The 27,763-nt window shown below is 35.4% G+C and overlaps 1 protein-coding gene across 1 annotated transcript in view; it reads right to left on the bottom strand.

Moving 5' to 3' along the window:
- PDE4B (phosphodiesterase 4B) overlaps nt 1-27,763 on the bottom strand; it is a 467,156-nt gene that overhangs the window by 353,174 nt on the left and 86,219 nt on the right. The window contains exon 3 of the mRNA XM_036234930.1: nt 25,589-25,827. Coding sequence (XP_036090823.1) covers nt 25,589-25,827 — 239 coding nt within the window. The remainder of the gene's footprint in view (nt 1-25,588; nt 25,828-27,763) is intronic.

Genomic DNA, 27,763 nt, shown 5'->3' with positions numbered 1-27,763 from the left:
AAATTTTTAAAGTTTAGGCACCCTAAACAAATACATACTAGACAAAAAACAAAAACAAAAAATCAGACAAAATAGAGTTCAAGACAATTTCATTATTAAAATTAAAGTGAGTCGGTATATAGTGATGGAAAAAGCGTTACTTCAGTAATACATAAAAGTTTTAAAATTAAATTGAAGTAATAAAATAACTTTAAAGTTTATTAATCAAAAATTAATAGAACTATAAAAAGCTACTCGCAGAATAGATATCAACATACCTCCCTCCATTACTTAGAGGTCAATCGGAAAAATAAGTAAATTCTTAAAAAAATGACAAAGAAACATTTGAAAAATTGTTCAATTTCATTAGTAATTATGTAAACACAAATTAAAGCCATAATGAGATATCATTGCCTACTGCTGACTAGACTGTCAAAAATTAAGAAGTCTGACAATATCAAGGGTTGGAGAGTATATAGATAAGTAGGAACTTTTATACAATGCTGATAGGAATGTACACATTAAACCACTTTAAAAATAATTTGGTGTTTCCTAGTAAAATTCAAAGTGTGCAGATGATATCACCAATGTATATTTCTTAGAAAAAATCACTCACATATGTACCAGGAGACATGTATATAAAAAATTCACAAGGATGGAAACAAAGGTAGCAAGATTATTTCAAGCTCCATCTTAGTTCAACTCATTTATTATCCAGGTATTTCACAAACATTTCTGCAGGTTTGCTATGCCACTGGAAAGTCACTGGAGAAACACACAAGGAAGAAATCCTCAAAAACTCAAAGAAGCACAACCTTTACGTATGTTTCTTCTATACCTACATTTAAAATAGTGTTTATATGCAATTTAATACTCGGTGTGTGCATGTGTGTGTGTGTGCGCGTGTGTGCGTGCATGTGCCTACATGTGTATTTTAAATAATGTGACTTGGAGACATGAAGGAAAGAGTGATTAATTTTGCTTAAAAAGGAGAATGGCTGGTGAAAAGGCTTTAGAGAGAAAACAGTGAGGTGCTCTCCACTAGTAGTTAATCCCACACCTTTTTTTTTTTTTCCTGAATTAAAATAGGACCATTTGCCCAAGAAACTAAAACTACTGCTCTTTAAAATGTGCTGAAACTGTGGCAATTCCAGCAGCTCTCTCAGAGCTGCAACGTATCCTTTAGAAGGTACTGCTTCAGCTTAAATATCAGGAAGAATTGCTGACAGTATGCAGCGGCCTATATTTAAACTACTGGGAAAAAAAAAAAAAAAAAACTGTGGAATCTACTCAGGACTCCTCTTAAAATATCCCAGTAGCTAATCTGTCTGGAACCGAAAGACGTTTGAGCGATTTCTGAATGCCATAGAAACTTAACATTTCTATGTTTGCTGAATGGTGGATTTCTTTTTAAAAATCAATGTTTTTTATTATTACACTTAATTTAGTTAAAAATTATTTTTTCAGTTCCTAATATATTCCAGGCACTCTGTTAATGCTCAGAAATGCAGAAAGGAGTAAGACGATAAGACACGCTCTCTGTCCTCAGGAATTCAGAGATCAGTTGGAGACTAACATGTAAGGCAGTAGCTGACTAATAGATGTGTTTTTTGTAACATCAGAATTATGTTTACAAAATTCAAAAGTTGATCAGGAAGCCTCCCCAAAGAAGCAAAATATCAGCTGGTTTTGAGTGAAAAGGAGTATGGTTAAGATGAGAGAAAGAAATTTAAAACCCTACTCCTGAGGAAGCAGGCTAAAGTACCAAAATGAGCTTTGTGAGAAGCAGACCTGGTTGAATCCCAAGTCTCACTGCTGTTAATGCAAGCTCGAACAACTCCCTTAAATTCTTCATGTGTGTGTATGCATATGTATGTGTGTATGTATGTTAGCAGGCACACACATGCTAATTGGCTTATTATATTATAGTAATGGATTACGTCTTTGTTGCTGTCATCATTTTTTTCAAGCATTAGGGAGAAGACACATTTCTGTGAGTAGAAAATGAAATTTCCCTAATAGTGTGTATGTTGCTCCAGTATCATGCTTGACTTTAAAGAGTTATTTCATGAACTGTCCACCTCTGGAGAAGCACTTCTCTACATTTCTTATGCCATGCCTCAAAATAAAAAGTCATTGCATCTTAATACCTTAAGGTTTATGGGCTATGCTAGAGCTGATATTGAAATAGACATGACTTCCACATGGTAAAAGAAACGACAAATCACTTACGTATATCCTCTCATATAGAATGAATGCAATAGATTTTCTAATAATAATATGTCACTTTCCAGCAGTGCTAAGGTTCCCTTTTTTTACATCTCTCTATGTTCCTGCTCATGGTTCTCACAAATTGAAATTCACAAATTGGTGTGGTATTTTCAACAGCTACACATGGAAACTATGGAATATTTTGTAATATTAAATAATGTGTATTACCAATAAATTTGTATATATAAATCTAGATAGAAAATCTATGAAGAATGATACAGATAATTTCACAATGGTAACTAGATAGATACTGGACAGTAGAATTTTGATAGTTTAACTTTTATAAAATATTGAATAAGAATTATTAAAATTTTCTAAAATATTGAATAGTTTTCCACTTTAACAATTTAAAATATTATTGAAGCTATGTCTATGATGCTGGTGCTAAATATTCAGCAAGAAAAAAGTTTCCAAGACAGAATTTGGGCCAAAATCCCAGAAGCATTCTTTGAGCCATGTACAGCTCATGGTTAGAACTTGTTATTAGAAGACAGAGTCACAGCTAGGCTTTTAATGATGATATTATATAAAACAATCCAAATAGTATTATATACGGTATTTTGCAGATCTTCCCAGAAAGAAACATCTTAATAAGATATGTATCAAACGATGTGTTAACGTGACAAGATAAACCAAAGAAGAAATAAGCAAAACAACAGGATATCCTCAAGTAGGAACAAATCATTAAGTGAGACGATGAAATCAAAGCAATTAGCAAAGTGCCTGGCTCATAGAAAGTGTTTGATAAATAGTGGCTTGCTTGGTCATTATTGGTTCATAGCCCGCTATTTAGAGTGGATCTTAGAGACCAGCTCTCAGGCCACCTCTACAGGACATGGAACATTTTTCACCCTTGGATTTCAGAAGTACCCCTAAGCATGCCTAGGGGTATGCTTTAATTAATTTTGAATTTGAAATAATCTGTAATGTTCTGGTATGAATTGTTGCTTGCTATTAATAATTTAGCAAAAGCACACAAAAACACAAACATATGGGTTTGGGTACTTCATTTTCAAAAGAATAGCATTTTTAAATTTTTTGAAAATCTTTTTTTCTAAATTGAAATAAACTATATGTAACATAATGACAGTCCAAAAAAATATAAACTAATTAGGAAAAGAAAATGAAAATATTTCCATGATCATAAAAGATATGTGTACAAATAAAAGTGAGTCTACCTTCTAACCATTCTATATCTTGATAGTTTCAGTTAAGAGATTTGAACAAATTAAGCATCATATTTCTTTTTTTTTTACTTTCTTTTAATATTTTGGTATTGAATATGTTTATTAAAATTAAATAAAACTCTATGCATCTAGATATTGCTTTATAGATGTGGACAATATATCTATATGTGCAGTAATCTACATGCTTAAAATAAATATCTGAATTTTTTCCCCTGAGATTATGATAATTTATCAAACATGAGCCTCTTAAAATATATAAAAATGATATATTGTTTATTTCTAAATCTTAGTATTTTTTAAGAGTTTTAATGGCCATACTGCTGCCACTGCCTCAGCAGAACCAAATTTCTCTAAATTGTAATTGATAAAAAATATTATCTAAGAACTCTGATAACTCAAGAAAGGTGGTCTAACTTAGCAATATTGCCTATTAAAAACTAGTTCTCCCAACTACATAACTCATAATTATGCTGAAATAAAGGCAAAAAAAAACCCACAAATGGACTAGAATAAAAATTAATGTTATATCTTCAATATATTAATTATTTAAATATCACTGAATCATTCACAGACCATTCACTATACAAAATAATCGTTAAATTTAAGAATCAGATTATTATTGATATTTTGCCATTTGCAGTCTTATTAAAGCCGATGTTCACATTTTAAACATTTTTTATTATTACAAAGGTAGAAGGGTTATTAGTTTCTTGGTGCCGCTGTAAAAATGTATCACAAATTTAGGGGCTTAAAACAACACAAATGTATTACCAAATAACTCTGAAGTTCAGAATTCTAAAATGGGTCAGCAGGTCTGCATTCGCTCTGGAGGTTCTAGGGGAGACTCTTGTTTCCTTGCTTTTTCCGTCTTTCAGAAACTACCTGTATTTCTCACTCGTGGCATCAAACTACTCCAACTTTTGCTTGTTGTCACATCTCCCTCTCTGACTCTCTTGCTTCCTTTTATAAGGATCTTTGTGATTACATTTGACGGATTATCCAGAATAATCTCCCCATTTCGAGGCCTTGAATTTAATCACATCTGCAAAGTCCCTTTGTCATGGAAGGGAAACACGGTCGGGAATTGTGAGGGCTGTTATTTTGCCTACACAGAGGATGACATTTTTTTAAGCCTGCTCTGTAAATTGTAAATATAAATATATGCTGTTTGGGCCTCCAATTTGTACTCTGTCTCCAAGCCCTGTAAATGTTTGAGGTGGGACTGATGTTCCCCCAAAGCAATAGCCTACATGACAGGAGGGTCTTGAGACAGTAAACTAGAATTTGGACTGTGGGTATCAGATATGGAAGAGAGAATTCTTGCATCTCTCTTGGCCTAGCCATGCTTAGGGGTACTTCTGAATTCTGAAAGTGAAAAAATGTTCCATGTCCTGTGGAGGTGGCCTGAGAGCTAGTCCCTGAGATCCACTGCAAATAGGGGGCTATCAACTAATGATGACCAAGCAAACTGTAATTTATTGCCACTTATTGAACACCTATGAGGTGCTTTTCTAATTGCTTTACTTTCATCATCTCCCTTAATTTTCAGAACAGCTTTAAAAGGTATCATTATTATCAGCATTTAACAGGTGCAGAGCCTTAATAACATGCTTAAGTGACAAGCTGCATTCAAAGCCTAGTTTGCCAGACTATACAACTGGTGCTTTTAATCACTATAATACATTTCCATATTTTATGAGTCATTGTATCTAATTATACCTTAGTCTGAAAATTCATGTTCCTTTTATTATGGACAAGCCATTAGGAAAGTTAAATGTTCCAACTGTACTCTGGCAATTAAGGGTTTATTTGGCTTGAGTGCTAAATGGCAGAGCACTCTCTGAGGCCAACAGGATGGTATCAAAAGTGATCATTAAGAAATTCCCTGGAAAAGTGATCCTCAAATTTTAAAATCATCTGGAAGGTTTATTAACACACAGATTGCAGGCCACACTAAGTTTCTAATTTCACAAGTCTGAAGTAGAGCCAATAATTTCCATTTTAACAGATTCTCCAGTGATGACACCACATTTTGAGAACTCTGTCATAGGGAAAGGTGTTCCTCGAGGGAGGAGAACCACATTGGCCAGAGTAGAGCCACAGGTTTCTGCCATGGTTTTCCCCACCAGGAGATCCACCTTTCGTTGACAGACCTTAGAGTGTCAGGATTTGCTTCCCCGCAGTGGGGGTTCAAACCAAACTTACTATGATGGGTGGAGTTTTGATAGTTAAGAAGGAGAAAATGAAAAGGGGATTTGGCTGCAAGTGGGAGGAAGAATCTCAGGCTATAACCAGGAATTTATGTATAGGAGGAAATGGGATATAAGAGGAAAGACAACTTTAGTGCAGACTTTGGAGAGGTTCATTGAAAGCGACCATAATATCTTATTTTTATGTGGGTTTTCATTTTTTCAAAACACTCTAGCATGCATCATCATTTTTTAAGTGTTTATGGCACACAGACTGCTCATTCTGCAGTGTGCTCAGAGCTTTGGGGAGCAAAGAACAGGATGGTTCTAACCGTAAACTGCTTTTTGTCAGCTTGGGAGACAATGACTTATTTCCAGACCCTTCAAAAACACTGAATCTCTGAGCTGAACTTATACATACTTTGCTGGCAAAAACAAAAACAAAAACAAAACACAAATTTCCAAACTCAAACTGAAAAAATAAGAAATTAGAATCTTATTCTCAACCATTTGCACATTACTTTTGGATTATCCTCTTTATCTTTCCTTTTTTTAAACCTTCTGTCCCCTTTTCAAAAATAGTATATACTAGTATTGAGACACTTTTACTTACACATGGAAAGCAAAGAGGAAAAGTATTTTCACACTATTTCACACCATTCCACATGGGACAATGTGTCTGAAAGTACTTGTTCTATAATCGCTCACTCCAACCATTATAAAGTAAAGGTAAGCAGGAGGAAGAAATTTAATGAAATTAACAAGGGTCACAGTAGGAATAACATTCTCAATTTGAAGATTCTTAGAGTCGTCAGCAGACCAGGAAGAGAGATCTCATTTGCATGAGAGAGTCTCTAGTAGAAGATGGTGAACTGGGCCCTTGGGATTTATGGCCAGTGGGACTAACTATAATTCCACTAAAAAAGGGGTGTGGAGAAATGAACACAATCTTCCTAACCAAGCCTACAGCATTATTTCTAAACAGTTTAAAGAAATATATTTCTTGTCTAGGATGCAGAATAACTCAGAGTTTGCTAATCATTATAACGCATGATAGCTCTACATTGTTACAATGGATGCTACTGGTGTCCACCCAGATCTCCCCCTCTGGCTAGTGCACCTCTCACCCACATGTGTCAATTATTGGAGATAACAATACAGAGAATTGCCCTGGACCAAACTGGAGCATCTTGCCTGAGATGCTACACCTTTCTCCACCTTCCCCTACCACATTGCTGGCATGGAATACAAAAGGCCGGTCCCCTTGCCTCAATGTGAGACTTGCTCTATCTGTCATCTGTACTCTAGAGTATCACGTAGGATCAAACTGAAGTTAGTCTCTACTGAGATCACATTCTTGCTAGGCAATTTTTCCCCTGCTCTGTTCTGTTTCCCTCACCTCCTTTCCCCTTAGAGCACGTTCCAAATAAGTCACTTAAACAAGGATCCCTATCTCAGGTTTTGTTCTAAGAAACACAATCTAAGATAGTTTACAGCAGGGTATTCCTGAGAAGCAGACTTCAAAGATAGGAATTCTCGAATTGGATCATTTCTGGCTGGATGGCAATGAGGGCCCCATCATTGGTGAGAGGCAAAGTATAGGTAGCCCTTGGAATGCTAGAGCATTTGTCTGGCTGCCACCTATGGCAACCTGTGATGGAATACAGGTGGGAGGGGATGCAATAGCTATGAAGAAATAACTATAAGAACTGTGGAATTGGTTAGCCGTTGCTATGTACCATTGATTGAAGAGAGTAAATGATAAGTTCAGTTCTATTAACAATTTAAAGCAAAGTATGAGACCAAGAGGGACTCTTTGGCAGCATTTAAAGAGAGCTGATCTTGCAGCTGGATGGCAGTCACAGCAAAACAAGAACAGGACTTAATTGTTAGCAGAGCTATAGAAAAGGCTGAATCTCGGCCTAGGCAAACTTCTTACACTAATTCAGGTCCTTGATAAGGAAGGAATGGGGTCTGACACTTGGAAGTGGATATCTGTGTTGGTAGAGTTAAAAACATCGAATCCTGAAGTCCTTCTGAATTTCATGGGCCTGAAGAAATAGCCTATTTCCTCTTCTTGGAAGATAGAGCTACACACACACACACACACACACGCACACACACACACAAACACACACATGCACACATACACAAAGGAGATCAGAACCAATGAGCAAAAGTTGGAAGTCAACCATCCCCAAAAGAATAGCTATTTATATGCCCATTTCTTTGATCCAGAACACATCAATTAAAGAAAGACTCTGCAACACTACAGCTGGCTCTGGATTACTCAGATGATTCCAAGCTATTGAAAATAAATTGATGCTGACAGCCGGAGATACCATCATGGCCTTCTCATTAAAAGTATGTGGAAGTTGGCTAATGAACAGAGGCCTAACCAGGTTTGCCACTCAGTTGTTACTGGCGGTCGCTTCTTTGGTTTCCTAAGGGATAACTGGAATGAATATATTTAGAAACTGGAAGAACCCTAACTTTGTAATGTTATATCTGTTGTAAGAAAGCCAAGAAGAAGATCCTAAAAGTGACTCTACCACCCCTCCATGAGGAAAATATTAAAAAATGTTTATATCACATCTGTATTTATTTCCTCGGGTTATTGTAACAAAGTACCACAAACTTGTACTCACACTGGAATACAAAGTTTTAGCAGAGCCATACTCCCTCCAAAGTCTCTAAAAGAAGACACTTCCTTGCCTCTTCCAGCTCTGGTAACTCCCAAGCATTCCTTGGCTTCTTGGCAGCACAACTCCAATCTTTGCCCCTTTCTGTCTTAGCTGTAGCCGTCCTCCCTCTGTGTCTGTATCTGCATCTAAATTCCCCTCTTCTTATAAATGGCCACCTTACTTCAGGATGAGTACATCTTACCTAATTACATCTGCCATGACCCTATGTCCAAATAAGGCCACATTCGCAGGTACAAGAGATTAGGACTTCAATATGTCTTTTTGGGGATACAATTCAACCCACAACAGAATCTCAAAGAAATGGCAAAAATCAGTGCCACCTTTAAAATCTTAAAGGATAAGGAGTGGTGGTCCCCAATAGGAACCTCTGAACAATCTAGGGACCATGGAGGATTACAATGGACTACACAAGTTAACCAAGCAGCCATCTCAATTACAGCTACTGTACCAGATGTGATATATTTACCAGAACATATTAATACAGTCTTGGCTATCCGGTATGTCATCACTGAACTGACAAACGTTTTCTTTTTTCTTATCAGAAAAAAAAAAAAGAATAGAAGATGTTCCCATTCACAGGGACAAATAACAGTACACATCCACAGTCTTGCCCCAGGGTTGTGTTTACTCTCCTTCTCTGTTACAATATTGTCAGAAGAGCCTTTGGCCATCTGGACATTCTGTAGATTGTCACACTGGTTCACTATATTGATGATGTCACATTAATCATACCTGAGGAGCAGGAAATGGTAAGTATTGTAGATGCTTTAGAAAGGCACATATGCTCCAGAGGGAAACGAAACCCAGAAAGGTTTAGGAGCCTGACACGTAGGTTAAGTTTCTAGGAATCCAGTGTTCTGGGCATCCTGGGATATTCACTCCAAAGCAAAGGATAGGTTATTACCTTATATCTCCTAGCACTAAAAAAGAATGCTTGATAGGCTTCTTAGAGTTTGAGAGGTAGCATATAACATACTTGAGAATACTATTTTGTTCCATTTTTCAGATGATGGAGAAAGTCTTTGAGTAGAGCTCAAGACCAGGAAAGATTCTGCATAAGAGCCAAGATCATTGCTTGAGTCACATCACAAATGATACTGGTGTATTTTGTGGTAGCAAAATAGATTACATACAGTGCACACTCTTAGGGTACTAGAGAAAAGCTATGACATCTGTAGCAGAGAACTATAAACTGTTGATAAATAATTCCTGGCATACTATTGGGCCTCAGTAGAAACTAAGCATCAAACCATGGACCTCAAGTGATATCAAGTGACTATGTGGCCAGAACTGCCCCATCACTAGCTGGATACAGTGATATGCAAGAGGTAGTTCTCTTCCTAAGTCCATATTCTGTGGCATCACTTTGGCAGCTTGAAATCAGCCATAGTGGAAACAATAACACCACAGAACTCAGCAAATACTACAACCCAAGGTGGTACTTTTCATAGGCGATTTACCCAGCACATTACTAATACTAATAGACTCAACAAATCATAAATTTAGGTGATCTCGGCAGCGATCCATTATAACATAGATGTGATATATCTGGGATCAAATGTGAGCAGTCCTAGATATATGTCTGTGCAGGGAGCTACACAAATATGTGTCCCAAACCCACATGTAATCTGTCACTGTTACAGCAATGCTTCTTCCTCATTTCACACCTAAACTCATAAAGAGTTTTTTACAAACTACTGATGAACAAGAAAAAGCCCAAGATTGGTATATAGCTAGGTCAACTCAGTATATGGATATAAGCTGAAAATGAATTGCTGTTGCACCACAGTGTAGCTCTGAAACATAGCAGTTAAGGGAAGAAGAGAAGTGGCCTGAGGTTGGGATATATGGACAAGGGACTTAGCTGGCTGGCTGGTTAGGACTCTGGAACAAGCACAACTGAAAGGCCAGGTACAGGAAGGTCTGGGTAAGGGGCATGTAGATGAACCTATGGGAATGGGCACTAACCGTGGGGACTGTCCATTGCATGTTCGTATCGACCAGAGAGAAGCCACTGCAGAAGAAAACACGTGCAGAATGACTCAGCTATCAAATGTCTGCCAGACTTTGTACTTGGCTATCTTGAAGCCTGGTAGAGATGGTGATTATGAATGGACCTAATGGCAAGACTCCCCCGCCTCTCCAAAGCTTATCTAGTAACTGCTGCTGCTTAATGATGGGCCTGCCAGCAACAGAGAGCAATGCACAGACCACTGCTCAAGGAGACCAACCTGTCACTTGGTAGCAAATTGATTACACAGGACCAATTTCACCCAGAAAATGCTAACCAACATGTATTCTTGTTCTGGGTTTGCCTTTCTGGCCCACAGTGTCTCAACCAGCCCACTATCCAATGACTCAAAGTATACAATGACCACACATAATATCAACCCAAGCCAAAGGATCCTTTTACAGCAAAGGAGTCATGGTAGACAGGAAATAACCAAAAGGTATACTCGTCCTACTATTGCCACACCATCCTGAAGCTGCCAGCTTTAGAAGGGAACATAACGGATTCTTAAAGTTGCCACTGAAATGTCAGTTTGGAGATGACACCCTGGTAGGATGAGGCACTACCCTTTAGGATGAGCTATATACATTAAACCAAAAGCCATTACATGGTTCTGTACTCTTAAGAAGGAGAATGCCTGTGCCAGGGAACCAAGGCACAGAGGTAGGTGTGGCCTTGCCCACCATTACTCTGTGACCTGCTTCACCCTACCACCCCATGATGATTATGGTCCACAATCCCTGCCTATACAGTAACTTCTTTCTTTGTTTACTGTCTACTGTCACAAAGAGTTGAAAATGACCTAATAACAGCTACAGCTTTAAGTTTAGTGATACTCGTAATGTGTTTCCTGGTAGGAATGGCCCCCATCTAGAAACCACGACCACTAGACTCATAGAGCTGAACGTGGGGTAATGAGAAGTTAGTGGTCTCCAAATTGCCAAACTCAAGCCACACTCCCTTCCCTTATTTATTTGACCTATTTGCAGTATGAAAAATAATTGTTCCATGTTTCCTGACTCAGGTCTTCTTGTTCCTATATTGCCAGAGCTGTTCATTCTCCATTGCTTTTACTCACTCTGTCTTCATCCTCTTTTGAAATCCTGTTCTTTTCTCATTCTAGAAATTCATTTGGGAATTCCACTTCCCTAATCAATAAAAAATTCAACTATCATTTTATCTGCCAAGGCTTACAAGCCAGCATCTCTACACCCAATCTCACATCCGAGTTAGACAAATATTTCCAATTGTTTGACAATACCCCAGGCCCATCATTTGCTTTCACATAAATATGTTCCTCTTGTGTTCTTCTTAATCTTGGAAAATTACGTGGCAAAAAAATTTGAGAAATGAATAATTCGATGAATGAATGGCAAATCATCAATACAAGTAAGAATGGAACTGAAAACAATGATTCTTAACATTTGAAAAATCTGACAACTTATTGGACCTTCACTACTAAAAATGCACATACTCCAATAAAATACATCTGGAGGTTACTACTACCTATCTGGAGAATTCAACATTTTGCATTCAAAAATATATATTTAACCTGTAGTGTTTCCAGTTTCAACAAATGGCACCACTATCAACCCAGTTGCTCAAGCAAAAAGCATGGGATTGGTTTTCAATGCCTTCTTTTCCCAGACCTCTACATGCATCCTGCAGCAAGCCCTATCAATCCACTTTAAAAAACAACAACGACAACAACAACAACAAAAACAATTAAATTCTTTTACTTCTTTCCATCTTCACTGGTAACACTTTGTTTCAAATCACCTTCCTGCAATAGTCTCTGCTTCCACTTTATCCCTATAATTCATTATACGCATAGTGAAAATACTATTTTTTAAAAAATTAAGTTTATTGGGGGTAACATTGGTTAATATAATATAATTTCAGTTGTATGTTATCATTTGACATCTGTATATTCTATTGTATGTTTACCACCCAAAGACTAGTTTCTTTCAGCTACCATATATTTGATCCCCTTTACCCACTTCACTCTACCCCTAAAATCAGATGATGTCTCATTGTTGTTTAAAACTTTATAATGACTTCCCATTGTTTTTAGAATAAAACAAAACTTTTTACTATAGCTTATAAATAACTAGGTGATCTAGCTGCTCTCAGCTTCTTCAATCCCAACTCCTTTCTCTCCCTCTTCTGTGCTCCAGCCACATTAGCCTCCCTTCTATTTGATGACACTAGGTTCTTTCCCCACTCCAGGCTTTTATATCTTTATTCCCTCCACCTGTAATATCTCTTCCCCTCCACTACTTTTTGCATATATTGGCTGTCTTTTATCATTTGGATGTCAATCAAATAATATTTCTTCTTGGAGGACTTCCACAGCTACCTTATCTAAAATAGCATTCCTTTGCTTAGCTTACAATTATTTTATCATATCACCCTATTTATTTCCTTCATCACATTATTTCATTTTGTAGTTTTTTGTTAATTATTTTGTTAATTATTGTAATCACTATTGTTATCAGCTTGCACCTCAATGAACAGACTCATGCCTTTCTCAATTAATTAACCAATTTGCTTAAGATAGCATTAATAAGTAGACATGATAATAAAAAGATAAAATGAAGGAATATTCAGCTCTCGTCACACTGGCTGGCCCACCCAGATGTAAGAACCTGCACCAGTGGATGTTTCTTGTCAGAGGGGAAACTGACTGACTAGCTTGGGCATTCTGTAAAACTCTTCCTGGCATGCAAAGTATAGCTAGCATTTATTTTGAATATTAATATTTTAAGCTTAATGAATTCAGCTGTATAAATATACTTATGTAACTTGTTTAAATCTGCATATTTGAAAGTTGCTAAGAGAGTAAATCTTAAATGTTATAAAAAGAAAACAATTCTGTAACTGTGTGGTGGTGGATATTTACTAAACTTATTGTGGTGATCATTTTGCAATATATATAAATATTAAATCATTATGTTGTGCACTTGAAACTAATATAATGTATGTCAATTATACTTCAATGTAAAAATGAATTCTTTATTATACAACCCCATATACCAATGATTATACTTTGGTTAAAACCATTTTTGTTTGTTTTTGCTTTACCTTAAGAAATAATGCCCATTTCACAAGGTTGTTGTGGAATTAAATTTAAATAAAATAGGGAGTAGACAGGACTTTAAATATTATAATGTGTCATCTATACTGTAAAGTATTACACTTATTATTAGAATCATATCTGCCAGATCCTATCTTAAGCACTTTCTATATAAAACGTGTACTTCCTATACTCTAAAATAATTTTCACCTGATTGATAACAGAATATACAAGCAAAGAGGTGTGGAGGTGATGATGCATGATTTTAGATATCCATTGTCCATATATCTCACATACCTGAGACAGGGAACCCAGAGGCAGGGTGGTGGGGGGTTGTGAATTGCTGACTTATAGATCACAATGCTTGATGCACAAGTCAGAAATGCAGTTTCTGTAGTCAAAAGATTTTGGTGGGTGGTAAGAAGCCTGGGAAATGCTGAACAGATGTGTGTGTCATCAATTTCCCATCCTCACACCAGCTTTTGCTGAATCGATGGCATTTGTGTGCTGGATCTGTGGGTATTCTGATCTTTAAAACAGGGCTTTAGGATCTGTAGTTGAGAGTCCAAAAGTATAAAATATTTTTACTGAAAACATCCTCAGACCATAAACTTGTGACAGACTGTGGGTGCAATAAAGTACATCCCATGTTTCTGAGCCACCCACCACCTCAGTGGGCTGACCACTTCCCCCCTTTGTGATCAGAATGGCTGCTTCCAGCCTTCCAAAAAGCAACAGGGAAACTGACACCACCACTCTCCCCGACGGAAGTGAAATTCAGGGCAGTGAACATTAAGGACATCACATCTAAATGAATAGTTGCCCAAATAGAATCATCATGTTCACAACTGAAACATTTACAGAAGCGAAGCGCAGCCCTCAGGCAGATGGAGGTGGGAGACAAGCAAACTGATATTTATAATTTTCTTTGAGGGAATAACAAAAGAGAAGCCAGAATTGTTTCTTATGAAAAAGTACACCATTAGGAAAATACTGAAACAAGACACGCTGCCTTCTCTATCTTTATGTCCCCTCCTGGCCAACTGAAAATGCGAGGACAATAGTTCTATTGTATCGAGATGTGAGCATTCTTAAAGCAGCACTTGCATCTCACACCTGGGAGTTCAATCCCACAGGTCAACTGGCGTGGCACAGGAGAAAAAAAACGTCGCCAGACAAAAACTCTTCCATAGTGATCTGGAGCAAGGTCCGCCTTCGGCTGAAAGAAGAGCAGAGGGCACACTGCCCTTCTTCTCAGCAGATGACCTAAACTCCTACTTCTCTGAGAAAATCTAGGCCAACGTTCTCAAAATGTAGTCCCCCAGATGAGTTCCATTAGGTATCACATGAAGAACATGTGAGAACTATAGAGTCTCAGACCATATCCCAGACTCTCAACTCTAGGTTGGGGTCCAGTAATCTGTTTTCCAGAAAGTCTTACAGGTGATTCCATGTTCTCTGATATTTGACAACCACCGATCACCTCTGGAGATGAGATTCTCCTATTTCCCTTGATATTTCCAATATATTCATTCTGCCTTGAATTTACATATCAAAAAAGATGAGATTTCTAATCTTGTCTAAAGTTCATCTGTTCCCTTGTGCCCTCCCACTCTATTCTATATCAATTACTGCCCATATGTCTTATCTTTAATCTCTCCCCAATCTTCTGGTTCCTTCTGTTCAGCATACATAACTGTCTGCACATTCTAACATTTCTCCTTAATCCTGCCTACCCCAATCCACTTCCATTCTCACTCTTTTCCTTTCACTAACAAAAATCTTCGGTAGTATTTTACACTATCCTTTCTCCCTCAGTTCTAATTTATGATTTTCTAAAGTTTTAGCCTGTCCTCCACCATCACTTTTAATATCACATTCAGTGTACAAAAGAACATATGTATTTATCCAACAGAACTGAAGCATTATTAATGCATTGTTGTGCATTCCGACCCATCCTTCTGCCTTCCAGGCTCATTCTTAAACCCAGTGCATTCTGACTTCACAAGTCTATGAAGATTTTCACTGGTGATACCAGCATCCACGAAATTAAATTATTCAAAGGCCTTTTCTCAGTCCTCGTCTTATACTCCATGTGACGTCTTTCATAACCAAACCTTGCCTATGGCTTAACTCTCCTTTTGTAATAATTCTCTATTCTAATTCTCCTATGGTTCAGATTGTTCATTTTCTGCCTTTCCCCTGGCTCCTCTTCTCCCTTTTTGGCCTCATATTATTATTGTTCCTTAGGGCTGTTCCTTAGTTCAAGATAAAAATTGATCCTGATTAATCTCTCTCTGCATACTTGGTCTGGGCAATCTCATTCATTCCATTACTTCATTACCACTTGTACATCTGTGATCTCCAAAGTATTACGACAATACACCTTTTTAACTGCTTCCAGACAATGTCCACTTAGTATATGTCTAAAGTACTTTAAACTCATCCTATTCAAAACTAAACGTATCATCTTTCATTTCATGCCTTACCCCACCCCACCCTCTGCCATTTTTTTGGCCGCCTTCTTGGCATTGCCATTCATCCAGCTGATCAAGCTGGAAACCACTAGATGTTCATGGCTTCTCTTCCTTGCTCCTAATCCACATTTGACAAAGCACCAATTCCCATCCATTCAACCCCAACGTGGCTCACATTTTCCTCTTCCCTTTCATTCCCTTAGCATTTATCATCCATCTGACCCTGAAAATCTTCTCTCTAGATTTCAAACCTAAACCTTTCTCTTTCCAAATAATCTCTACATTGTCTCTTATTACCTTACTAAAATACGGATCTATATTTAAAAATTTCACTTTCTTTAAAAAAATATATTCCATGGCTTCCATTTATTAATTTGGATAAAGCCAAAACTTCAACCCTTTGTATTCTAAACACTGTCCACCTTTTAAAATTCATCTTTCCTACTTTTTATTTAAGCCATATCTCACCCATACCTTCTCATATACCCTGCATACCCTATGAACACGCGCATTCCTTAAAAATGTCACTTTGTCTCAAGTAGTCATGGTCATCTTTATGTTATTTCCTCTGCCTAAAATGTTTTCTCCACTTCTTTCAAGCACACAGATATTTACTCAGCTTCAAGGTCAAGGGCAAATATCAGCTTTCTCTGTTACTTCTCCCCTCGAAAGAAGACTTAACTGTTCCTCACCTGTATTCTTATTCTAGAACTAAACATATAGCATTATATTAATTACACTTGTTTTTCTCACTAATGCCTGAGGGTGTTGAAGCTTCATTTTTTTCAACACACTCCCTGACCCCTTGGCAACCTCAGGTCTTCTACTGTTTCTATAATTTTGCTTTTATTCTAGAACACCACATAATTGAAATTATACAGCATGTTTCCTTTCACACTGAATTTTTTCACTTAGCAACATAAATTTAATATTAATCCACGTCTTTTTGTGGATTGATAGCTTATTTCTTTTTATCACTGAGTATTATTCCATTGTATGGATGTACCATGATTTATCGATTCACCTATTAAAAGGCATCTTGGTTGTCTCCATTTTTTTTGTGATTTTGAATAAAGATATTGTTAAGATTTTTGTGCAAGTTTCTGTATAAATATAAGTTTTAAAATCAGTTGAGAAAATACCTAGAAACATGACTGCCAGATCATATGGTAACACTTTGTAAAATCTGCCAAACTCTCTTCCAAAGCGGCTGTGCCATTTCATATTTGCACCAGCAATGAAAGAGTGTTCTTGTTATTCTATAATCTTGCCAGCAATCTGCATTGTCAGTTTGGGGTGGAGGGTTTAACCATTCTAATAAGTGTGTGGTAGTATCATTATTGTTTTAATTGGAAATTCTCTAACAGCAAATGATGTTGAATGTCTTTTGAAATGCTCACTCGCCATCTGTATATTTTCTTTGATTAGTTGTCTCTTCATATCACAGGCCCATTTTCTAATGGCATCATTTGTTTATTTGTTGAATTTTCTAAGTTTCTTGCATATTTTGGGTACAAGTTCATTACCAAATAGGTATTTTGAAAATGTTTTCTTAGTCTGTAGCTTGTCTTTTCATCTTTGTAACACCGTTATTCACAGAGCAGAAGTTTTAATTTATCGAAGTCAAACATCAATTTTTTTATGTCACAGATCATTTTTTGGTGTTATCAAAAAACTTGTGGCCAAATCCAAGGTCACCTAGCTTTTATTTTATCTTCCAGGAGTTGTATCATTTTACATTTTGGTCTATGATCCATTTCGAGCTAATTTTTGAGAACAGTGTAAGGCTTATGTCTAGATTCTTTTTTTTTTTTCTTTTAGTGTTTGTTTGGGGATGGGGTACACATACTGATGGTAAATTGTTCCAGTATTATTAATTGAAAAACTATCCTTTCTTGACTGAATTTCCTTTTCTCCTTTGTCAAAGATCATTGACTCTATTTTATGGACCTATTTCTGGGCTCTCTATTCTGTTCCACTGACCTATGCCAATATAATTCTTTTGCCAATATAATGCTATATTGATCACTGTGGCTTTATAGTAAGTCTTGAAATCAGATAGTGTGTCTTCCAACTTTTTTTTCTTTTTCAGTACTATGATGGCTTATTCTAGACCTTTTGCTTCTCACATAAAGTTTAGGATCAGTCGTCAATATATATAAAATAGTTTGCTGGGATTTTGATTGAAATTCCATCGAATCTGTAGATCAAATTAGGGAAAATTGCATCCCAATAATTTTGAATCATTTAATCCATGAGCATAGTATGTCTGTTTATTTAGAACTTCTTTGATTTTTTTTAATAAAAATTGTATAGTTTTCTGTATATGTATCCTGTACATAGTTTTAGATTTATATCTAAATAACTTTTTTGTTTTCATGCTATTATAAATAGTATTTATTATTATTATTTCAAATTGCAATTGTTCATTTCCATTGTATAGGGAAGATAACAATTTTATATATAAACCTTGTAATCTACAATCTTGCTATACTCATTTATAAGTTCCAGGAGTTAGTTTTTGTTTGTTTTTTATTTGTCAGTTCCTTATGATTTTCTGCATAGACAATCATGTAATCTGAAAACAAAGACTATTTTACTTCTTCCTTTCTAAACTGTATACCTTTATTTCCCTTTCTTGTCTTATTGCACTAACCAGAACTTCCAGTATAATATTGAATAAGTTTAGTCAGACAGGACAAACTTACTCTGGTCTCGATCTTAGAAAGCACCTAATTTCTGACTATTAAGTAGGTTAGCTATATGTTTTTTATAGAAGTCTTCAAGTTGAGGAAATTCCCATTATTTCTAGTTTGATGAGAGTTTTTATCATGAATGGGTGTTGGATATTGCCAAATGCTTTTTCTGCATCAATTGATAGAATTATATGACTGTTCTTCAGTCTGTTAGTGTAGCAGATTGCATTGACTGACTTTCAAGTGTTGAACTGCCTTGCATATCTAGAATAAATCCCACTTGGCTATGGCATATAATCTTTTTGATACATTGTTGAATTTTACTTGCTTTTGAGTATTTTTGAATCTATATTTATGGGAGATATTGGTTCATAATTTTTATTTCTTATATTGTCTTTGTCTATTGGGTATTATGATAATGATCATCTCATGACTGTCTACTTCAATTTTATGGATTAGACTGTGGAGAATTAATATCATTTCTTCAACAGTACATTCTGTCTACTTCAGTTTTCTGGAATAGATAGTGGAGAATTGGTATTATTTCTTTCTTAAATGTTTGGTAAAATTCATCAATGAAACCATCTAAGTCTAGAGCTGTCTGTTTTGATAAGTTATTAATTTTCTTTTCAATGTCTTTAATAGAAGCAGGCCTAATCGTGTTATCTATTTACCCACTGAGTTTTGATACTTTGCATCTTTCAAGGAATTAGTCAATTGTACTTAAATTTTCAAATATGTAAGTATAAAGTTGTTCACGTTATTTCTTTATTATTCTTTTAATCTCCATGAAATCAATAGTGATGATCTCTATTTTGTTTTTTTAAAGTGTTAACCTGTATTTTTTCTTCTTTTTCTCAGTTAAGCTGGCCAGAGGTTTATCAAAGTATTGCTTTTCAAAGAACCACATTTTGGTTCCATTGTTTTATCTATTGTTTTCCTGTTTTCAATTGCACTGATTTCTGCTCTAATTTTTATTGTTGGTTTTCTTCTGCTTGTTTTAGTCTTAAATTATTCCTTTTCTTTCTAGTTTCCTAAGATAGCTTTATTGATTTTAGTTCTTTGTTCTTGTCAAAAATATACATCCTTATATATGTGCACATACATACATATATACATAATGCTATAAATTTCCCTCTAAGCACTACTTTTGCTGCATTCCACAAATTATAAATTGTATTTTTATTTTCACTTAGTTTAAAATATTTTTAATTTTCTCTTGCAATTTCTATTTGATTCATCTTTTATTTAGAATTTGGTTGTTTAATCCCCATATATTTGGGGTTTTCTAGTTATCTTTCTGTCATAGATTTCTTGTTTAATTCTATTGTGGTCTGAGAATATACTTTGTAGGATTTTTATCCTTTTAAATTTGTTAAGGTGTGTATTATAGCCCAGAAGAGTTGCATCTTGGTGAACATTCATGCAAGCTTGAGAAAAACAAGTACTCTGCTGTTGTGGAATGGAGTGTCTAAAAAAAAAATTCAATTAAATTAACTTGATTGGTAGTACTGTCCAGGTCAAATATATCTGTAATAATTTTCTGCTTGTTTGGTCTAAATAACTGAAAGGGAGGTATTGTAGTCTACAAGTATAACAGGATCTGTCTATTTACCCTTGCAGACCTATTAGTTTTTGCCTCATATATTTTGATGTTCTGTTGTTAGGTGCATATACATTAATGATTACTATGTTTTCTTAAGTAATGGGCCTCTTTATCCCTTGATTTGAAGTCTGCTTTAACTAGAGTTAATATAATTACTCTAGCTTTTTTTGATTAGTATCAGTATAGTATATCTTTCTCCATTGCTTTGCTATTAACAAATCTAAATCTTTGTATTTAAAATGGGATTCTTGTAGTTGACATATAGTTGGGTCTTCTCTTGCTTATCCACTCTAACAATCTCTGTCTCATAGTGTATTTAGACCACTGGTATTCACATATAGTTGGGTTATTATCTATGATATTTACAGCTGTTTGTATTCATTGTTCTTATTCTTTGTCTCTACTCTCCTTTTACTGACTTCTCTATCTAGTTTTAACTGAGCATTTTATTTGATTCTATTTTTATCCTCTCTTAGAATATCAATTATACTTTTTTAAAAAAAATAGTGTTTTTTTTAAAGTTTTCAATATATATTTTAATTAATCTAAATCTACCTTACTGTGTAGTGCAGGCTCTTTAAACTGGAATAACTCTAATCGCTCCCTCCTGTCCATTATGGCATGGCTGTCACTCATTTCACTTATCTCTATATACTATACATTGTTACTATAATTCCTTTAATCAGTTGTGTTTTATGTAGTCAATAAATATTAGTTAAGAAAATTAATGTTATTTATCTTTATTTCTTCTCTTTCACTCTCCTTTTCCTTATGTAGGTACAAGTTTATGCCCTATATCATTTTCCTCCTCCATGAAAAACTTTTATTATCATTTCTTTGAGGTCACGAGTATTGATGATGAATTATTATCTTATGTTTCATTTTTATGAAAAGTGTTTATTTCTCCTTCATTTTTGAAGAATAATTTTGCTGGTCACAGAATTATAGGTTTTTAGGGGGGTTTCTTTCAACATTTTAAATAATAGACTCTGTCCTTGTTTTTATGATTCTTAACAAGAAGTTTGCTATAATTCTTATCCTTGCTCATCTCTGTATATTAATGATCCCCAAAATTTTTGGCACCAGCAACTGGTGCTCCTAAGAGAGTCTAATGCCTGATGATCTAAGGTGGAGCTGAGGTGATGATGCTAGCACTGGAGAGTGGCTGCAAATACAGATGAAGAAGCTTCACTGGCTTACCCACCACTCACCTCTTGCTGTGCAGCCAGGCTCCTAACAGGCCATGGACCAATATTGATCCATGGTCCATAAGTTGGGGACCCCTGCTGTATACGGTTTTTATTCTTTGGCTTTTAAAAAGATTGTATCTTTGTTTTGGTTTCTCTGTAGTTGGAATATGATATGTCTAGGTGTAGACTTTTTGGTATTTATCCTTATGGGTATTCTCTAACCTTCCTAAATTTGTAGTTTAGTGTCTGTCATCAATTTTAGAAAGTTCTCAGCCATTGCTTCAATATTTACTTCTGTTCCATTGTCTTTTTTCACTTTTGATACTGTAAATTGTATATGTTACATCTTTTGAAGTTGTCCCATGGTTCTTTGATGTTCCGTTGTTTTTGTGTTTGTTTTAGGTTTGGGGTTATCTTTTCTCTCTCTCTCTCTCTCTCTCTCTCTCTCTCTCTCTCTCTCTCTCTCTCTCTCTTTACATTTTATTATGGAAAGTTTCTGTTCAATTAACTTCAACCTCAGTGATTCTCTCCTCAGCTTTGTACAGTCTACTGATAAGCTCATCACAGGCGTTCTTCATTTATATTACAGAGTTTTGATTTCTAGTATTTCCTTTTGATTCTGTCTTAAGGTTTCCATCTCTCTGCTTTATGCAACTCATCTCTTCTTGATTGTTGCTTACTTTTTCCATTAGAGCCTTATTATATTCATCAGTCATTTTAAATCCCCTTTCTAATAATTCTAACATCTGTGTCACATCTGGATCTAATTCTGATGTTCGCTTTGTTCCTTCAGACTGTGTTTGTTCTTGAGTTTTAGTATGTCTTATAATTTTCATTATTGTTGAAAGTGTAATATGGTGTATCAGGTATGAGGAACTGAGGCAAACAGGCCTTTATTATGAAGTGTGGTTTTAATCTTGCCAGGGTTTGGCTGTGTTAAATGTTTGCTATAGTTGTGGATGTTGGAGGTTTCAAAGTTTTCTAATGTATTAGTTTTTGTCTCCCCTGTTTCCTTTAGGATTTCCTAGAAACTCCTTCTTAGATAAAGTGTTTCTCATAGTTTTTTAAGCTGTAATCCACTCTTGTTATCCTGAAACCCTGTTGGTATAGTGGTAAGGTATTTGGGAGAAAAAGCATTCCACAATTTTCTGATTACACTTCAGTTTTTTAGTGGACCTATGTCACAAGTTTCTTGGCTTCTCTGCTCCTTAGGGAAGATAGGCAGGCTAGAGGGGGCTAGCATTGAGGAAATGTCCTCCCTCTAGGTGTTATGTGGCTCTGGTAAAGTATTTTACCTTGAAGAGTAAGACTTTCTGGAGAACACTCTGGGCATATTTCACAATGATTACTTTTTTCCTCCCTGTGCCACAGCCAAAAGTGATGCCCACCTCCTTGTATTTATGCCTTTGCACAATTACTCCCTTTATATGGGGTTTAGACCTAATGCAGAGAACATGTATAAGTGATGAGATGTCACTTCCAAGATTAAGTTGTAAAAGACTTTGACTTCTATCTTGCCTTCTCTCTCTCTCTCTCTCTCTCTCTCTCTCTCTCTCTCTCCACTGCCCCCCCACCCCTGCCTTTGTTCCAAAAAATGCCATGTTTTGAATAGGCCTATAGAGAGGCCATGTGGCAAGAATCTGATGTTTCCAGTCAAGAAGCAGGCAAGCACATGAACTTGTCAACGACTGTGTGAGTGGGCATGGAAGCAGATCTCCCCACACCAAGCCGAGCCTTGAAATGACTGCAACACTGGCCAATAACCTGTTTCCAGCCTTGTGAGAGACCCAGTCAGAGGCACTCAGATAAGCCACAACTAGATTCCTGATCCTGTTACTTTAAACCACTAAGTTTTAAAATTATTTGCTATGTAGCAAATGATAAATAATACATGTAGGAAAAATGAAACTACATAAAATTGCCTACCATATTTAAAAAGTAAATAAATACAAACTCTAAAAATAAAAAATATAATAATCAAAATTGAAAATTCAATATGAGATTTAACATCAAATTAGACATAGTTGAAAACAGAATTAGCAAACAAGAAGAAAAATCAAAAACAATTACCAGAATAAAACCCAAAAAGACAAGATGATTTAAAACTATATATATACATATACACAAGAGAGTAGAGTCAATGGTTGAATATTCTCATACTTTAAAAAGTATCCAGGTAATTAAAATAAAACAGAGATGTTATGAATGAATTACTAATATGTGATGTTAGCTGATTACATGATGTAAACTCTCTGGATAATGGCTAAATTCTCCATTTCACTATAAACTATTGGTACCTAGCATGAGGCTGCTGGTACTTGAGACATGGTTTCTAATTTTCAAAAGGATTTATTGGCTAATATTTGAGAAGAGAGAAACTAACATTTGTTGGTTGCTTAACATATGGTTTTTACTAAACTAGGTACCTTATAGAGATAACCATATTTAATCTTTACAACAGTCTATGAGGTGAGTACAATTGCTCTTTTCATACAGATAAACATATTCAATTTAGAGAGGTAGACAAGTATGTCCCAAATGTCAGAGTCTGGATTTGATACTTCTACAGGTGGGACGATTCCACAATTATCACAGTGTCCTTGGGTTAAATTAACTTAAACTTTAAAATGTACCTTTACAAGGTACATTTTACTTGGAGTGTTATTTTAATAGGCGCAGCACCAACACCTGCCACAACTGGACTCCCATTGTCATCACTTTTTAAGTTGCTGGATTATGAGGAACTTTCAGGGAGGAGTCCAGGATAGTAATAGGAATAATCAGAGAGCTCAAAAAAGCATGTATATATACCAACAGCTACAAATCATTTCAATATTGCAACAACTAGCACCACTATACCACTGTCAACATGCTGGAAAACATATTTGTCTTTAAGACTCCAAACCTGTGATTACGCAGAAACACGACCAAGACTAATGACAGAAGCTATGTGATTAAGTAAACAGTGTGGGATCAATATGTTCATTTTAGTTCTCAATGATTGGCTATGAGTGTTCTAATAGTAATTCAGCTGAACAAAAGGTGTAAGTAAGTGCTTCTCAAATTTTTAACCTGTTATCCCTAGAATGTGTTAACATGCTTCTTTATCACATACGGGCTGGTGAATCATTTCATGCTACTAACTGTGATACCTGTAGTTTCAAGGATATAATTCTTCATGTATTTGTTAACTGTCAATTAAAAGATGTCTTGCATCAGCCAACGAGCACATACTGAGCTATTCATCAGCACTGTGGCAAGGATATAAGGCACGACATAAGAATCACAGATTTTAATTATTTCCTGGAATGGTATTGTACAATAATTTAATATGTTCCATCCTCCTTAATAAGTAAGTGATTTAAACAAACAAACAAAAAAGAATTTTAAAAGTACTTAAAATTATGTGATGTATAGAGAAAATATTTTTTATTTTAATGATAAAGCTCCATGTTGTTTAAGCAGTCTGTTTTTGGAAAAATGTTTGAAAATTATACAGAGGGAATAAAAAGAAAAAGAGAGAAAATGCTAATTATTAAGTATATGATAATACATATATTTGAAGCCATGTCATGGCACAATTTTAAACACACTGTTAAGATGATATGCACTTGATTAACTTTGCAACATTAGATTAAAATAGCCTCTTTCACAAATAGAGACTCTGCAAAACAGTCCAAGCATAATTTTCATTCCTCTTTTGACTTACAATGAAGTGTTTTATTTTATGGTTAATCACAAACTGAGATTAGTAAAGTGAGATCATAATAAAAAGAAACTAGGAATAATTATATATAGAATACAGGAGTAAAAATATCTCCTATTATATATGCATATACACATACACGTATTTTTCCTTTAGCTACTCTGATAGGATTTTGCTTTAGCTTTATTAAATTAAAACATACCGATGCTCACTAAATAGTTCCTTTAAAAAAACACCATAGGCAGTGATTCGTTTCCCCTTGACAATAATAAAAGTGTATCTTATTTCTTTTTCAATAGACTCCTTCCAATCTAAAGAGGTAGAAAATATCTCCACTTTTAAAAGCCCCATCTTGCTACCCAAAGGGAAACAAACTGTTAAAATGTCAATAGCTTTAGTTATTCCACAGAAAGCTAATATCTAATAGCAGGAAATTGTATTTGGAGTAATTGGAAAATAAAACTTAGAATGGCATTTAATTTTGAGACTACTCACCACTCCTGGCTGACAGTTGTAATAGCAATGCTTGGAAGTGTCATCAAAGGTAGCGTGGTCGGTCTGGAAATGCCATCACCCTCGGGAGTCCTGGCCCTTTCACTCTGTCTTTGGGACAGTGGTGGTAACTGTAAGTTTCCTGAGCAACACCTTCTCCCTCTCCAGAGGTCGATCCCGAGTGTGTTACTGGAAGAACTGTAGGATTTACTCAAGCTACATTCAAAATAATCTTTGATATTCTGGAGGAACCACGGAGAAAATAAAAAAGAAGAAGACAAAAAAGAAAATTCAATTGTTTAAAGTGATGCACAGTAGAGTAATGTAAGAAACTAAATGATCATGTTGTCACTCCTAAAGTCCTGATTCATTATCTCATAATTAGCATCTAACACTGACATCAGAAGCTTATTAAGAAGAAATAAGACAGGGGGGAGTGAGGAGTTAATTGTCAACTTTCAGAATAAACATATCAGTTGCTGATTCTTGGTGACCTTTAGGACTGTAGATAATATTTACCATTCATGACATGTGGATTGGAGGGATTTTTATCTTTTTTCTCTTTTTAAAATTTTTCTTTTTTCTTTCTTTCCCTTTTTTATTTGCCAAAATGAAAGCTTATAAGTGAAAATGTATTTATAAATCAATGATTTCATTCTGCGTCATTGGAACAAACTATACTGGCTAAAGTCAAAGGTTTCTTGTTTAGTATTTGAAAGTAAAAATATTTTCTATCACAGAACAGTAAGATATTGATAATTATGGAATTATGAATGACTACTATTACTGTTCCTATAAAAAAGGTCTTCTCAGAGTTGAGGTTTCTTTTTATTATTATTGAAATTACATAAGGGCTCAGAAAAAAAGGATATAATTTATTCAGTCATGAGTTGAACTATCACATTCAATACTTGCCCTAATGATGACATGAATGGAATACTTGTGAGAAGATAAAGGTTCTGTACTATAACCAATACTAAGAGTTATCCATTCTTTCTCTTTTCTCTTGGTGACTATGGTTCCTGGTACTGTTAGAAGTGGGGGTCCCAAATGAGCCTGGTGTACCATTCATATCAGCTCAAAGAAAAGGTTATAGCATTGCAATTGGTCACTGAGAGCAACTTGGAGTCTAAAAGATATAATTGCTACTCTCCACTCTTCCCTTAACAGAAAATAATGGAAGTCCAACCATCAGGCCAAGGTCTCTCAACCGAAAGTCATCTGTGCCTAAAAAGATTGGTACTTTCTCCGAGCCCTACTAGGACTAGACCTCCTGAGGTTTAAACAAGCAAATGTCTTTGTCTCCCACTCCTCTACCCATCCCTATTCCAGTGCATACAAGAATAATTAACTCAGGTTTAAAGGTCTGTGGTCATTCAATAATATTTGTTGCATTTCTATTATAGTTTTAGTTTTGCACTGTGCAACTTAAGAAAGATACAACAGTAAAAAAAAAAAAAGGAATAGTAAATATTCTCCAAGAATTTGTATTCTAGAGATTTAAACTTATCTGATCCACACAAGATATTCTGATGATGGAAATCTGGGCATAAATAGGCCTGACAATTTTCAGAGGCCCCACTCCCCCTACTTGAAAATGGGATATCATCACATTTTCTTGTGTTTGACTTATGGTTTTAAGATACTATTTATCTGAGATTCTGTAGAACCATAATTTGATAACAGGAAGAAGAAAAAGCAATATAGAATATTCTAGACTTTGAAATAATCTGGAATGTTTCCAGTGTTTCAATGTTTAGTAACTAGTTATTATATTAAGTGTGCTGTAGGCCTAGTACTTACTGTAGTGTGTGTATGTGTGTGTGTGTGTGTGTATCTGTGTGTGTGTTAGAAATAAGAAGCTGAGATGAAAGTTCAATATATATGTTTCTTTCTCAAAAAACTTAGACTAGTTAAGGAGACAGAATATGCTGTCTTCCTAAAGAGATTTAAGAACAAACTAAAATTCAGAACTCATACTATGAATCAGTCTAGCTTTAAATATGCATGTAAAGAAAATACCGATTATCTGAAAAGCAAAGTCTTATGTACATACTTTGCCTCTATGCAAAAAATACTACATCCAAGAAAATAAATAAGTAAATCATTTAGTTCAACCATCAATCATCATAGCTTCTTAATAAAGTTATTGGATACTTTTTCTCCTTTAGAAAAAGG

The sequence above is a fragment of the Rousettus aegyptiacus genome, unplaced genomic scaffold (assembly GCF_014176215.1).
Source record: "Rousettus aegyptiacus isolate mRouAeg1 unplaced genomic scaffold, mRouAeg1.p scaffold_m13_p_1, whole genome shotgun sequence".
Lineage (NCBI taxonomy): Eukaryota > Metazoa > Chordata > Mammalia > Chiroptera > Pteropodidae > Rousettus > Rousettus aegyptiacus.
This window is presented reverse-complemented; position numbering and strand designations above follow the sequence as displayed.